We start from the raw sequence: 17302 nt of genomic DNA, 5'->3' as shown, positions 1-17302 counted from the left end.
ATCCAGAGACACAGTCAAACGAGGAAAAGACACTGGAACCAGATAAACGCGCTAACAATTCAGTAATTGGTTCTACTTGCACATTCTGTGAGATAACCTTACGATTTAAACCTCTCAAATATAACACTGGGCGAACTCCTCCGTTGGATTTTCGGACACAGTGCATTGGGTTTCTGTATGGCGAAGGCATCTCTCTAGCAATTCCATGTTGCACCCATTTCTCCAATTCTTTTTCAAACTCCATTCTCATCGCTTGCGGCACCCCGTATAAATTTCCAACTACCGGTTCATCATCTGTAAGTTCAATTTTATATAAATCGGTTTTAATACCCCTAGGATATTCTGTAAATAGGTGCCGGTATTCACAAAGGAGTTGAAACAATCGTGATTTATTTTCTGATGAAATATCTTCTCTTTCGTAGACAACCTTTCGTATTTCCTCCTCGGTAACATTCGGTTCAGGCACAGAATAGTTCACTGTCGCTTCACCCTCATCACTTCCGGTACTAATAAAATTGGTATGCATTAATTTGTCATCCTCACTGATCGATAAATGAATAGGAGTAGGTTGTGTTAATTTTAATATTACTACATTTCCATCCTTATCTGTTAATTGAAGTTTCTGGTTACCACTATCTACAATACCATTACATTTTTTCAAAAACGGGCTTCCAAGAAGTAAATCCGGTTTCATTCCTTGAATGACAAAAATAGGTACTTCAAACAAATGGTCTTCTATACAAAGGTTTAGCATTTGCATTCCCATTGTTTGGAACTTATCATTACCAACAAATGTCCTGATTTTAAAGTGAGAATATTTTCTGAGCTTGGCAGACGGAAATTTTGATTTAATTTGGTTCCATATTCTATCGCTGAGTAGATTAAGTTCAGCGCCAGAATCAATTATACCGGTTAAATTTATTGTAGCTACACTGCAAGACACTGTAGGTGACGGATAACAGAAACAATAATCACTTCTTCCTAGAAGTACCTCTTGATCTATGTCTTGAGATTGTGTAATTTAGTTCTTTCATAATTTCGTTGTCTTCCATTGCTCCAGCAGAGAATAGCATCTGCGCGCAAGCCTCCTTCCCTGCTATACTCGGGTGCGCGGACCGTTTTCCGACGTGGACATTGCTACAACCTGCTCGGTGGAACAATTTTGTACATCAGATTCCGTCGTCTGACAATCCTGATCTGTGCCGTATCGCCTACGATATTTGGCACGATACCAACCATTTCGTCTTTGATAGTTGTTGCCACAATTTTTGTCCCTTCGTGAATACCGTTGGTTTCCGTAATCAGGCGAGTTAACTTGAGTTGAAGATTCACCAGTGCGAGTTTTCCAGTTTACTTTAGCCAACCTCACATATGGTTTACCTGAATTTATATTATTACCTCGCTGAGTAGGATTAACCTCAACAGAGTTCAGTTCAGTCAGTCGCAGTATCAGTTCGTCTACTGATTTCAAAGGCACAATTCTAACTAGACGAGATTCATCAGGTGGAATACACGCTAATAAGATGTCCAGCAATTCTTTTTCATCATAGGTTTCTGCTATTCCGTGATATCGCTCAATTAACGACCACGCAAACTCCACTGTCGACGAATATTTGGATTTATCATATCATGTCGAAAGTAAGCGTCGTTTTTGCGCTCTCTCCATATTTTCGGACATATATTGCGCTTTGAATTTGTCCTCAAATTCAGTGTAAGTTTTAACTTCTTTTATTTTTGTGCGATACCACGCACTAGCTGCTCTTGTCAGACACTGGTCCACTAAAATTAATTTCTGTTCCTCTGTTAAATTGAAAAGTTGCGAGAGTCTGTTGAACTCCTCCAGAAATTGCCGGGCAGCACCAGGAGTTGACTGTCCTCCAAATCGCGGGAAATTACGTACGTCCCTAGGTTTTAGAGACGATTGAACTACTTTAGAGTCATTCGACTCTGTTTGCAATCTACATTCATGAGGGAACGTTGATCGCAATCTACATTCATGAGGTAACGTCGATAAATCATTCCCGATTTCAACCGGACTATCTACAGTGGCCCTAGTTGGGTTACAACTAGATACAATATCTCGCGTTGTGCTATTCAAATCAACGTATGTGTAAGGCATTTGACAGGATTTAGAAATTTCACTTGGTCTATACATACTACTAACTCTATAAGTATTAACAGAACTAACAACATTAGTTATAGTTGATGTTACAGTTGCACTAGATGTTACCGTTGGAATAATAATATTTTCATTCCCTGAAACAGAATTGATATTAGTAGAAGTTACCAAATCTGAAACATTCCCGTGTTTGTTTATCTTCAAGTCTTCCACTTCCTGTCTCAGCTGTGCAAGCTTCAGATCCATACAATCATGTCTGTTTTTACAATCGACCTCAATTTCGTTTGTTTTATCCACAATAGCTTCCGTAACCAATTTGTAGTCCGCCAGTTCTTTCTTGAGTTCATCCGTTTTCTGGACCTCTTCGGAAATTGTATCTGTCAATTGCTTCATCTTTTCTTCTTGTAAGCTCACTTTCAGATTAGCATGTTCAACCACAGCTTCAATTTTTGAAACTTCTCGTCCTAAATCAGCTTTCCACTCATCCTTCATGGCTTTCATCTGATCCTTTATTTCTTTGAACTGTTGCTCCGTTGTGAACTAATTCCTGTTCATTTTCTCCCTCATACTCTTATTTTCTTCTTTCAACATATTGACAACACCAAGAGTCGCACTTGATTGCTGCACCAAGCACATTAACTGCTCCATCACATTTTTAAGAGTTATTTGTTCTCCCTGAATATTTGTCTCAGTCCGTGAGGACTTTGGACTTACATCGTGGTTCGTAATTAACTGAACACCACTCAGTTCATTACTGTATGTCTCCTCATTATTAAATTCTTGATTCGATGTTTCTGTACGATTCAAATCTTCTTTACAGATGTCACAATACCATTCCACTTCTGAATTACTCAATTCATCATAAAGTGAATCGTCCAGATCAACACAGCGAAAATGATACCAGCGATTATATGATCCACACATCACCGAGTTCAATAATTCATTATTAGTTTCGTCAGCTTCTGTTACGCCCATACAACAAGCGTAACTCTCGCTCTCACTCTGTCCACTAACTTCTTGTTGCACTTTCATTATCTCATTTACATAGGCCTCATTCCCAATGATTCACTAGTAATTGTTTTCCTTTCGTATCTTCTGCTTCTCACTTGTCCTCTATCACTTCATTCTCTACGTAGCTACGCTGATGTTCTACGTCGTCTACGTCATCCTGTCAAGGTCGCCAAATTTGTTGTGTGCCAATCTATCATTAAACGGGTACGTTGTCACTATTCGTTCCTCGAGTTCCTGTCACACTGCTACGCATCTGCAGCTACGTTGCAGTAGGGCAAGGCATCGGATCGAAGACACAGATAAGGAGATGTTAGAGAAGTGATAGACTTTATGTACAAGAAGAGAGATGTTGAAACAACTGACCGTAATCGATGTCATTCTTTTGCATTTGAATCCTTAAATAAAACCCAGATTTCAAAACCTTCAGTTCATTTATTATGCTATTCATGCCCATTATATAAACTTTTCCGCTTACTGTTGCACAAAATTTATCAGTTTGAATATCTATAACTTTAATCTAGTATTCGAACGGTCAGTTGAACATGATTCGTTAAAGGAATTTACAATTTCTAGCTCATCAAAGAGAATGAGCCCAAGAAACTTAGCTGAAGTTGATCATTTCACTAGATATGTCAATTAATAATTCAAAATAAACTTAGTTCCAAGATATTTTTAAACAAATAATGATCTAGGCACAATTAATTATTATTTTTCAATGTTATGCACTAAATAATCAAAATAGACAATATTTTTGAAATCTTATTGTTTGATGATAATTGAGTACAGTTATTTTACAAATCATAGTTAAGAAGAAGAAAAGAATTGGCATTAAATTCATAGTCTATAGAATCCAATTCTTATTATGTGGTGCAGATAGAGAAAACAACAGCACACTAGAAATATTATGAAAATTAACTATTTAACGTTAGAAATTATAACAACATTTGACAAAATTATAACACCATTTGACAGATCAGGAAATAATCAAACAAAATAAAATACAATAAACGAAAAGAAACTGTAACGAAATCAGGTCGTTACAGGTTCACCTAGTTTATATTTTAATGTGCCATATTGAATTGTTTATTTGTTGAGTATGTGTGTGTATCTTCTTGCTTTAATGCATATAAACGCCGTCTTTTGAGAATGGGCGGATTTGCAGGTTGTCAGCTGTAGGGGGCGGAAGTAATGGGCCCCACCCTACCACACTCTTAATAATCCAATTTGGGGCCACATGGACCATAGTGAATGAATCAGGGATGCTTTGGCCCGGGATTGCGTCACCTATTGAAATTTTGCTTATGCTTATTCAGGGGCCATGCACGCTGGTGCGAATGAGTCAGAGGTACCTTGACCCTGCTATGACGTCATTGAATTGGGATTTTTAGATTAGAGGTCATGATGATTCTTTAAAATTACTAAAAAATATGGTCTTGATGATTCATTACGTTATGAAAATAGTACAGGTTTACAAATGCTTTTAATTTTTCGTTCCCTTTTATGGCATAAAATTTGGGGATTGTGATCCCTTTGATGAGATGGACTAACACTGGTGCAAATGAAATCTTTAGTTTTACGTCCCACAGATATGCATGCTAGGCTAAAGGAGACGGTGACGATGAAAAATAAATGAATTGGTGGGAGAAAATTGGAGTATACCGAGCATAATGTTGCCCACCACAAAATTACTTTTCGCGGGGTTTGAACTAGGGACCCCATACAGCAGAGGTGAACGCTTTACCATTGAGCCACCGCGTCCCTTATTGGTGCGAATGAAGTAGAGGTATTTGGTTCGAGCTAATGTGTTTGTTTGACGTCGGGAGTGACTATATTTTCACTTTTCATTATACAATTTGGGCTCCCACATGTACCATAGCGTTAATGTGAATGAGTTAGAGATGCTTTGGTTCGGGATTGCATTACCTATTGAAATTTTGCTTATGTTTACTCAGGGGCCATGGAATGCATAGGATCATTTTTAGGACACTCTACCCAACTAGTTCTTTCCATCCTTCTCCACACCAGTGGCGTAGCAGCTGTCCCCGCAACCCCCGCAGTCCGGGGGGCCCCGAGATATAGGGGGACCCTAAGTCTTGCTATGAATAAAGATTTAAAGAAGTAGAACTTTAATCTTACTTCTATCGGCTTTACAACTAGGGCCCTTTCTCTATACTTTGCGGGGGGGCCGCAAAAGTGTGCTACGCCACTGCTCCACACCCACATTTCGAAGGCCGTGGAGCCGGAGCTTCTCATTTCAACCTGATCTTTTTTTAGCTTTTTTTCTGTAATTTATTCATCTTAAATCACTCCTAATTGACTGTTTCAGAAATGACCCGAACTCGTAACGTTTTAGTAGAGATTCGTAGACAGAAGTTTGATCGAGTAAACGTTTTTGAGTCAGATCATATGGCACTGACACATCGAGATTCTTTTTATAGTCAGCCTTCTCCAAATGATTTTTCATTTATTAGAGATGAGTGTTTAGGTTATTAGCGATGTCGTGACTTCCTACATGCTAATCTCGCTCGACTTTTGCCAGAATATCATCCAATTTTTCTGTGTTACGAAAATTTTAGACATCGAAATTTTCAGAACGAAACTGACTGAAACATATTTTGGCTGTTGCTTTTTAATAGCGTATCTTTCTCATAAACAGTACAAATTTCTTCATAGGGTTGCGCAGCATTTGCGTCTATCAGAATGAAATAGTAGAATGTAGCGCAATTTTGTTGAAAATTGACACATCTTCACGGCGTAATACTTACGTCTGATTGATACGAAATGAACCTCTTTATCATTATTATTTCTTACTGTATTTTACAAGAGGAAAACTTTTCGCTCAGAGTGAGCTCAAATTCATTAAGCTTTTTTCATTTTTAAACTCATATTAGCTATGCAAGAAGACTATGGTTCTTATCTTGTGCTTTAACCTCAGAAGTAAAACAAAGAATCAAAATTTCAGCTTCCCATCCCTATCATACTACTAAGTACAATAGTATGACATCAAGCTACGAAATAGTACAAGTGGCCCTGTAGCGAACATTTTTTTTTATGTTTGTGGAATTTTTTGAACCCTCTCTTACCCTTAAGACACTCATTTCAATGAAAGTGTAATAATAAGAATCTTTATTATCACACCTTCATTATTATGGCTTCACACCGATGGGAAATGAACTTGGACTTCAGCGGCAACGGCAATGTGTAATTATTCATCTTAAAGGCTCCAAAAATTATTGATTACACACTAATATCTATCCTTTTCGATTATTTTTACGCGTTATCCGTTCTCACTCCACCCCTCATCCTCATGCGGATGAATTTGGACTTGAATGGAATCGGGTGTTTTATTATCGATCAATCAATGGATTAAACATTAATATCGGTAGTTTTCGTTTACTTGCACATCTACCATTTCTTTACCGCTACCCAAACCCGTAACCAAGGTGTGATCATTCTCAGTCTCCCCAAAAACTCAGTTGTTTGTTGATATACATGTATTAATGTAAAATGAACTCAAGTTAATCCCCCCAAAATGATCTCTCCCTCATGTCTTAGTGTTCTGGGTAACGGCCTCTCTTTACCAATAATTTGATGAAAACCTAAGTTAGACCATAGTCCACTCATGCACCAATAATCATTGAAGTGTATGTAGCGGTCTAGGGTGAGTTCTCCGTCGAACATTCTTACATTTAACTTTTAACTATATCAAAATGCCCCTCTTGAAACGGAAATCTTTAAAAATGTTAGAAGCTTCCTTATTTTTAAGAGATGATTCCTCACATCAAAATAAGAGAAAAACCTCATATGGAGTATGGCGAAAAGTGCATAGTTTCAGTGCTAGGGCTGTCCAAAATCGCGAAAAAGACAAATTTCAATATGCCCTGTTTCGAATTCCAGAAACTGTGGATGGTGGTTCTTATTAGCGTAAAGGAAGCCACGCATATATAGTCCAAAAGTGCATATTTCATCAATTGTCAATAGGTGTAGAGGGCATTCCTTAATAGGGTGTAATCCTCAGATATATTTTAAATAGAGTTTTCAGATATACTCTGATTTCAAGAAGTGTCCAAAGTAGGCAAGAGGTAAACATTGCAACAATGGACATTAATTTAGCAAGAATTAATTGTCCAAAAAGAGAATTTAATATCAATTTCTTAATTTCAATGAATACGCAAAACATTATCCCATATCACCATAAATAATAAGGCATCCCCAATCAAACTAAGCATTCAAATCAACTACATCGAAAAGGAAAAAAAGGGGAAAAAATACAAAAATATAATAGAAGAAAGAATGATTAAAGATTACTCATTATCCTATGCTAATATGGACTATTACAATAATAACTTACGATACCATAATACTCCTGTTCTGGAAGACTACACCGAAAGGCACGGAATAGAACACTTTCCCTATTACATTTTAAAGCACAATTTTACAGTTCTATTCACTCGAAGTTCAGGCTTCCAAATTCACCTGAGTCAAGGTTGAGTTCTCTCACATCGGTTCTGCGAGTTCCCAAATTTGCCACTAGATGTCACTATGTCTTTGATGCGTATAGAAAGAGTCTATCCCTGCCTACCTCTAGCGACTAAACTGGTAACTACTTAATCCACTTTCTTATATCAATCTAAATGCTCACAATCTTAAAGTCCTTTTTTTAAATTCCGTTACAAAATTCCCCCACAAGGGTGTATAAATAATTTAACAGACAATAAGGTAATTGAAAAAAAATGATCTGTCTCTGTTGGAATCAGGCATGCCAAAATCGGAAGGATCAACTCACCATGTCCACTCACTTTCCAAAACAAAGATCTTACTTGAATATGGGCCCAAACAAATTCCGGAATATTCAGAGTTCCACGTAGAGTTCTAATCCTTTCCATAACGAGAATGAAAATGTGACAGCCATCTCGAGGATCCAGAGTATTTACCAAATGCAACTGATGACAAAGCAAAGGAAGTTTCTACCATTTCTGACGATGTATTCCCAGGGACATGAACAGGCATGGACAAGTACACACATCCTGCAGGATTGAACAAACAAACACAGTATACAAACATAATAAAAATATCTAACATTTAACATGTTTATCTACATATTTACAATATTTAAGGTTATTACATGTGTTTCCGGCAAGCTTTACTTTCATGAATAATATTTAATTACTTATGAATAGAAATTTTAAATGCAATTTTACAATTTACATTTAAATTCTTTCAATTTTACAAATTATGAAGCTCTAGGAGGATAGTACTTTTTTATATGCATTACATTCCTTTTTATAACAATGCCAGGGTTCTCAATAGATTTTAACAAAACAGTGTTTTTGGTCGGATAGCAAAGTATCTGGAATGGGCCATCATAATTCTGACTTAGTTTCGGCATAATTTTCTGCTCGATCGAAGCCTTTAACATACGCTTCACTAAGACAGAATCACCCACAGCAAATGTCACCGGAATATGGCGTTTCTTATAGGCGGATTCTTTCCGACGCCAAGCCTTTTCAATATTTTGGGCTATCCTCTGACTCATCTCTATTTTATCTTGTGCATTATCTAATACACCAAGATCTATGATCCATCTAACATCAAGAGGATTCCACATTATTCTCCCAAGATATAATTCACCAGGAGTTTTACGAGTTTCTGAATTCTCTGACGAGTTCAAAGTATATTGCACTTTGTAAATGTGATCAGCCCATTTAGTTTGGTTTTGATTTATGTACACCTTCAATATCAACTTTATATTTTTATTTTGTCTTTCCGTGAAGTTACAAGAAGGCGAATAGGGAGCTGTACAAATATCTTGTATGCCCAAACTAAACAAATATTGGCGGAACTGATCAGATCTAAAGTAACTCGCATTATCGTGCAATAATCGAGCTGGATATCCATACATATAAAATATCTTATCCAACTTGACACATATAATCTTAGAAGTTATCTTTCTAAGTGGTTCAATAATAACGAACCTTGAAAAGGCATCCGTGACAACTAGCAGCTATTTATATCCATGACTAGGTAACCAAGGACCCATTACGTCAATATGCAAGCAAGCATTGGGTTTAGTTTCTTTTTTCGAAAAATACGTACCATAAAGAGGAATATTTCGATTTTTTATCCGCTGGCAGATATCACAGCGTTGAATAAATTGAGCAATATCTTGATACAAATTGTCCCAAGTAAAGCGGCTTGCAATTTTAGCGATGGTCTTGGCCCAACCACCATGACCACCCCCAACGATTTGTTCATGGAAGAATTTAATGATACTCTCTTTCATACTGTCAGGAATTACAGCCCGAAGTCCCCCATATACCTTGCCATTCGTCCTTTTTAACAAAATATTATTTTGGATAAGATATGGTTCTACTGTATGTTTATTTTCTATAGATTGGATTATACCTTTCAGCTTTGGATCCATCCTTTGCAGTTCTCCTAAAGGTTTATTAAAAAGAGGCAATTTCCAAAAATTTATAAAAGATAAATGAACATTTTGATCGTTAACAGTATTAATCTCAACAATATCATCGCCCGGAGGCTCGAAATCAACAAAACTATACATACGACTGATATAATCAGCCAAAAAGTTCTTTTTACTCCTAAGATGTATTATATTGAAATTATATTTACTTATCTTTTCTATCATAGAGCCGTATTTTCTTTGTCTTTTATGATTTTTCAAAATCCATGTTAAGCTGGCATTATCACAAAATACTGTAAATTTATTATGATGCAAATACATATCAAACTTATCTAAACAGTAAATTAAAGATTTCATCTCAAGTTCGAAGATATTCTTCGACCAATCAGTTGTTGGTATTAACTTACTAGCAAACATCACCGGTCTTAATAACCCTTGATCATCATACTGACTAAGAATTCCGCTATAACATCGACAAGATGAATCGACATGTACTATAAATGGACTTGAAAAATCCGGGACTTTCAAAATGACATGATTTATTATAGCTTCCTTGATTTGATCTAAGATTTCATCTTCCTCTTTACCCCACTTAAATGTATTTTTGGGACTCTTAAGTTCGTATAAAGGCCCTAACAATTCTCCATAATCTTTCAAGAATCTCAAATAATATGAAAGAAAACCTAACAGTTTCGCTAATGCTCTACGGTTTTTAGGCCTGGGAAGTTGTTTAATAACCTTCACTCTTTCTTGGTCGATATACATATTTCCTTCAGAAAATTCATAACCAAGAAATTTTATTTTACGTTTACACAAACGAGTTTTATGAGGGGAAATGGTTACACCATTCTCTCGAAGTCTTTGCAAAACTTTTTCCAGAATCTCGTTATGTTTTTCAATACTATCAGCATGAACTATTATGTCATCGACAAATATGTCTAAATATTCGCCTTCCAGGTCCCTAAACATTCTATGCATTAAGCTAGACAATACAAAGCCTGATGTAACGAGACCCATGGGTACCTTGCGAAACTGAAGTAATCTAGTTGGGGTGGCAAAGGCTGTTATTGCTCGAGAGCTAGGATGAAGTTCGATTTGATAATAGCTAAACTTTACGTCAAAACAGCTAAAATAACGATGTCTCCCAATGTTAGCTGTAATAGATTCTGCGTGGGGACTCGGAAATCCTGTCATTAACACACGCTTGTTGATTTCTGAGAAGTTGACTACTAACCTCGGCGATTTATCTTTATTTGAAATCATAAAGCAGGGTGAAATAAACGGTGAGCTTTTAATCTCTTCAACAACCCCTTTTTCTATTAAAGAATCGATAAATTTATCCATATTTTTCAATTTATGTTTGGGAACAGGATAAGGCTGTGTAATACACGGTGTAGTATCAGTTAATATTATCTTATGTTAATAATCATTTATCATACCTAAATCATCGGTGATGACATCTTTAAATTCATTAAACAATTTTTCAACATAAGCTATTAAATTTGGAGAAATGATATCAACAGAGAAATCAACATTACCTTTTCCATTTTCTTCCAACTCATTGGGAGAATTCTGGAATTCTGATCTGGTGGGATTGTCAACACTGACCCCAGCTGGAACTTCTTCCACAAACTGGACCTCTCTGGAAAAATCCTTCGACTCCATCTGCCTAGATGAAGAACGCCGTGGTATATGAACGTTTGTCTCAACATTGGTTCGGCTGGAACTCCCCCTTCTCCACCTAGATCTGGCCCGCTGACGCTGACCGGAAACCATCTCTCTGCTCACACCCGATGTTATTTGGCCTTGGGACGATCGATTAGGACCACCACCATTGCTCTCCACACCTGAAGTTGAACGATCTATCTGCAAAATTGACTGTGAATAGTTACTAGTTAAAGGGGGTTTAAATGATTGATCAGGTAAATCAATGTCACTACGCATCACTGGAAATCGACGATCACTCATTGGGACTGATCCATCAGGATGTTCTGACCTCTGTGTTATAGGCGACTGAGTATTAACACCACTACCGAACTCCGCCACTGACGGTTGACACCACAAACCATGACTGCTCATCTCCACTGAAGACTCATGACCACTACGTACCGCAGACGGACGCTGACCTCGATGAATAGTTGACTGTCGTCTAAAATTTCTGGATGGTACTACTTTTGTCTGGTGAGAGACATCTAGATTACGCTCCGCCTCTAAAACTCCAAGATCTCTTGACATCATGGATGGATGGTGACTACTCTGATGAACAGACGGGCATCTATTTCCCACATCACACGATGTTGTTGATGGACGGGATGAATTGATAACAAAAGTCCCTTGACGAAAACGCCCCGCTGATTCACGACGATTACCAATATTTCCAGCTGACCTCTGAAAACCTCTTCCTCTACACGCTGCCGCTGAGGAGCTACGCTGCATAGATATAGAACGCGATCCAGGTCTAATACCATTACTCTCATTTCCACTATACTCCAATCGTTGATCGTTTTCAACTTGACAACCTCGTCCAGTAGAAGATGAACAACCTACCTGGTCCGGGCATTGCATATCTGCACCAGGAAAGCAATGTATAGAGTTCTGAAGTGAAGCGGTCGTATTACATACTCTAGGACAACATCCGGTATTACTATTCTGTCTATTAACCCCACTATTAATTACACTAGAATATTTTAATTTTGTAGGATAATCAACAAATACATCCGAATGATGAGAATCATGTTGATTAAATTCAGTCAATTTAACTTCTTTGTTGAGTTTCTCAAAAAATAAAGTTTTATTTCGAATGTCAATATGAGCAAAATTTTCGTTTAAAAACGAAATTCCCAATAATAATTTCAAACTAGGGTGATCAATAATTCCAAACCAAGCACTAAAACAAGAATTGTTCACGAAAAATCTTAGTTCAACCATTTCTTCGATGTTTACAGACTCATTGTCCAAAACAGTTACTGAATACTTTACAGGTTTAACTTTAGGTCGACATTTCATACTTATTTCCTCAAAAACTGTTCGTTCACATAAATTCAGAGTTGAGCCTTATCAATAACAGCCGGATAAGGCGTTCGACAGATGGAAACCATCATTTGTAAAAGATGATATTGTTTCTAATTTTCATTGTTCAAATACATAGAGTCTCCCCGAATGTTACTACCTTTATACGGACATCGATTCCAAGCATGATTACTACTACCACATACATTGCAGACCAATCCTGCCCCAAAATTTCTAACGCGATTTTGTTTCGTAAGGTTACGTACTACTGTATTCGAAATATATTGATTTTTTACTGTTTTCTGATAATCCAAGGCATATCGCCTATTCATCTCATAACTTTCCGCAAATTCTAAAAATTCATGAACAGTATTAGGCAAACCAGTTAACAATAATAAATCCCGAATCTCAGGTTTGATTAAGTTTGAGACCGTATGACAGAATTCTACATCTGACATTTCTATATTCAATAGTTGCAACACTGATATTTTCTCACGAAGAAAATTTTGAAGGGATTCATGCTCTTTCATAACTCTAAACATCTTACTATTGTAAAATTCCGTACGAACTAAAGGTGAGATAAATTTTTCCAAAATACATTCAGAAATATACTTCCAATCAGTCGTTATATTAAGTAAACGCTGCATCTCTTCAAACATTTGATTCTTACATTTACTTAAACTAGCTACTAAAACTGCTTCGGAAGGTGCAACCTTCATTTCGATCATTTCGTTTACCTTCAACAAGAACTGACATAAAAGAATACCACTATTTTCATTCACAAGAGGTAGTTCGCTAATTTGCATCTCAATAGATTTATAAATACTTTCTGAGAATATTTTTGTGAAATTACATGTGATAGGTGGTTTATTCAACCCACGATAAGGACGTACTTGTGGCACCGCACAGCCAGCGAAGTCCAACAAATCAGAAACATCCCGATTCTGGGGGGCCCCCCTGGCTCCTGCGGTGGACACATCGTCAATTTGCACCAGAGAACCAACGGGAACCTCGTTACCCCCTGGTGGATTACACACAGGAGACCAACCTGTGAACTCTCTTCCAAAACGAGCAGCAAAATTCATGATTCTGATTTTTTTTTTTTTTTGAAAAATAATTTCTAATTGATAGGCCGAAAATGGTCATAAGCTACCCCGTACAACACACTAAATTTATTAATTCTATAACACAGTAGAACCATTTACATATATTACGTATATCGGAACAAATATTCCTTACAACAGATTTTCTCAAAGCCAAATATTCGTATTATTCCCAATGCTGAAACGATTTTTGTTTGTTCTTTTTTTCTCAGCAAGTAAGGGAATGAAACATACACGTACTCTTTTATTTCAACCGACCACATACAAATAAATATAATGGGACATCGAACCAAGTACCACAAATTAGGACTCGAACCGTAATGCACTAACCACTCCTACCTTCTGGGATCGAACCAGCGCTATCTTGATCCGAACCAATATTCAAATATTTTACCGGGACACAAACCAACCCAAATAATAATACCGGGACACGATCCAACACAGCAATAACCGGCATTTGGAAGCCTGAACCTTGTAACAAAATTTGCTGGGGGTACACCCCAATACTTTATTTTTACTTCCTCGTGAGGCTTCAAAGAGACTAGAGGAAATCCCAATAGGTTCAATGCGGTAATACAGCTGCAATATGTGTTGGATGTAGGTTAGATTGAGTTTAATATCAAAAAGGACGTTTCTGCCATAACATTTATTTTAACAAAAACTCTATATGAATTTAACAACAAGAGAAATAATAAACGATGATAACAATAATTATGAAAAACCCCTAAATCAAATATCATCAGAAACGTTCGTCTTTCGATGCAATCCTGTCCTTACATTTTAATGAACATCGGAGTATAATAATTAAGTCCCACCTTAATTTAGCAAGAATTAATTGTCCAAAAAGAGAATTTAATATCAATTTCTTAATTTCAATGAATACGCAAAACATTAGCCCATATCACCATAAATAATAAGGCATCCCCAATCAAACTAAACATTCAAATCAACTACATCGAAAAGGAAAAAAAAGGGGAAAAAAATACAAAAATATAATAGAAGAAAGAATGATTAAAGATTACTCATTATCCTATGCTAATATGGACTATTACAATAATAACTTACGATACCATAATACTCCTGTTCTGGAAGACTACACCGAAAGGCACGGAATAGAACACTTTCCCTATTACATTTTAAAGCACAATTTTACAGTTCTATTCACTCGAAGTTCAGGCTTCCAAATGCACCTGACTCAAGGTTGAGTTCTCTCACATCGGTTCTGCGAGTTCCCAAATTTGCCACTAGATGTCACTATGTCTTTGATGCGTATAGAAAGAGTCTATCACTGCCTACCTCTAGCGACTAAACTGGTAACTACTTAATCCACTTTCTTATATCAATCTAAATGCTCACAATCTTAAAGTCCTTTTTTTTTTTTTTTTTAATTCCGTTACACCTAGCACGAATTACAACTCCCGCTTCTCTTTAGGATTTTAATCGAAGTAACATAAGAGAGCCGTATTCATACATGCTTCATAATGGAAGTTTTTCTAATCTGTCTTGGGAAGTAAATTACTATTTCATAATCCCACTATTGCAAGACTTTGAGATGTAGATTTTATACTGTATAAGAAGGTCTTGATAAAAATGTCATTTCGACCTCATTCATAAACATCTTTTAAGACAATTTTCCGATCTCGGGAATTCATATTCAAAACGGCGCGGCGTTTTCTTGAGAAACGTAAATCCTGTCAAAAAGAAAAGAACAAAGAATTTTTTCTAAAATGTGTTTAGTTGGAGTCTAGGGCAAAATTGAGAGAGTAGGTAGGACGAACAGTATGCTAGTCCGTATTCATAAATGTTGAACGCTCAAGATCGTTCCTTGAGTAAACCATGTGTCGAGTAAAACATAATCTTTCATAAAATTTCAATGTTGAGACAACTCTTATTCAAACATGTTCTGAGATTTATATATATACAATATATATATATATATATATATATATATATATATATATATATAGAGAGAGAGAGAGAGAGAGAGAGAGAGAGAGAGAGAGAGAGAGCAAAAACGCATCTTGGTCAAGAGTGCTATTCCTGTTTTGTATGAAGCAAGATCGATACCTTGCCTTAATAAACGTTTATGAATAAGGTCAAAATGTCACTTCCATCAAGGCCTCGGTAGAATAAAGAATAGAAAATTCATTATTCTAAATGGAAATGAACAAATTTCCACAGATGGCAGAATTAAATAGTAAGATATACAACAGCTCTTTTTTTTTTTTTTTTTTTTTTTTTGTTTCCAAGTGTAGGCTTACTAGTTTAAAATCAATTACCACTGATGCACGATTATTGAAATATGTGAATGCATATGAAAGATGATTGTGTTAGGCACTATTCTTCGCCAGCGGCGTGTTTCTGTAAGTGTACGAAACTTGTATTTTATGTTTACAAATGTAGCGTTACTAATGTGAAACCATTACAAACAGGGGCACCCGAAGAAAATTTTCTAGAGACGCCATCTCCATTGTTGAAAAAATACGTCTAGTATTTCTGATATTTATTATACGTGATTTGCTATATTACGTACACATTTTCGTGAGCCGGGGGGGGGGCGGACCCCTCTGGGGCACCCATGATTACAAGTGCTATAGGAAGTCATATCACTGCGCAAATCCGCCTATGTTCACTAACCTAGCTTGTGCGCTTATCTACCATCGCTGACGCGCTTGCTCCCTTCGGAGGCACCCCTGCTAGTGTTTATAGTTTGAGTGGAAATTTCTCTAATCTAGGCAAATTTCGTAAGTAAATTTAGCAAAAGGTAATTAGTTTTCTCATAAAAAGAAAATCCAGGGATATTCTTGCGCTGACATTAACCAATATAAATCCTTCAATTTTGCTTTGTTTTCATACAACAATAATTTGTCCGTGTGTGTTCATAGTAGCATAATTTGCAACCATTGTTGGCTAGATACATTTGTGTGTAATAGTTTTTTTTGTAAAAGAAAAGGAAAAACAAGTGAATAAAACAAATGTGGTTGGTATTTTCTTTAATATAGCTAAGGGACCAGTTAACATAGGTTGGTTTTTGTTTTTTTCGTTTTTTAATCTAGTGGCCTCCGTGAACTTCACCTATTCAAATTCGTGTATTGTCTTGTTGCCCAGCGCTAATCTTTTGTAGGAGAATGAGAAAGAATCAAGGGCGTGGATCTTGGGGGGACGAGGGGGCCCAGGCCCCCACAAAGTTCATGTGTGTCCCCGTGTTGTATTTATGAATACACAATATTTTGCATAATTTGAATGCGTCTTAAAATCCTCATATATATGCCTTCAGTATCTGAATGCCCCCCAAATTTACAAAGAAATCGGCACCCTTGGAAAGAATTATAATTTTTCAATTATTTCGAGAGATATGACTAAACTTGTCCTGCACAAATACTTTCTTACTGGAAGTCTATACCTCAAAATCTTACCTGAGTGGGATTATGAAACAATAATTCATCTCTGAAGACAAGTCTTGAGAAAAGATTTTATTAAGACGCACTTATTAAAATGGCCTTACCAATCTAATTCAAAGTAGTTGATTATTTATTACAAAAATTAATTTCAAACGATCAGACGTTATTTCGTCATTCGGTCACAAACGAGATCACTTTATCTTTTATATATTAGAAAAGTAGTTTGTAGCATGGA

At 36.5% G+C, this 17302-nt stretch overlaps 1 protein-coding gene across 1 annotated transcript; it reads right to left on the bottom strand.

The window, feature by feature from the left end:
- Positions 1-3556: 3556 nt before the first annotated feature.
- On the bottom strand, positions 3557-12574 carry LOC145681079 (uncharacterized). Its single transcript, XM_081752440.1, has 2 exons — positions 11093-12574; positions 3557-8157 (listed from the first exon to the last, which is right to left on the bottom strand). The coding sequence occupies exons 1-2, from the start codon at positions 12558-12560 to the stop codon at positions 8003-8005; spliced, it is 1623 nt and encodes a 540-aa protein (XP_081608566.1). The 5' UTR covers positions 12561-12574; the 3' UTR covers positions 3557-8002.
- Positions 12575-17302: the final 4728 nt, after the last annotated feature.

Source organism: Thermobia domestica, chromosome 3, assembly GCF_964235325.1.
Source record: "Thermobia domestica chromosome 3, izTheDome1.hap1.1, whole genome shotgun sequence".
Taxonomy (NCBI): Eukaryota; Metazoa; Arthropoda; class Insecta; order Zygentoma; family Lepismatidae; genus Thermobia; species Thermobia domestica.
The sequence above is the reverse complement of the archived record's forward strand: the minus strand, read 5'-3'. Positions and strand labels throughout refer to the sequence as shown.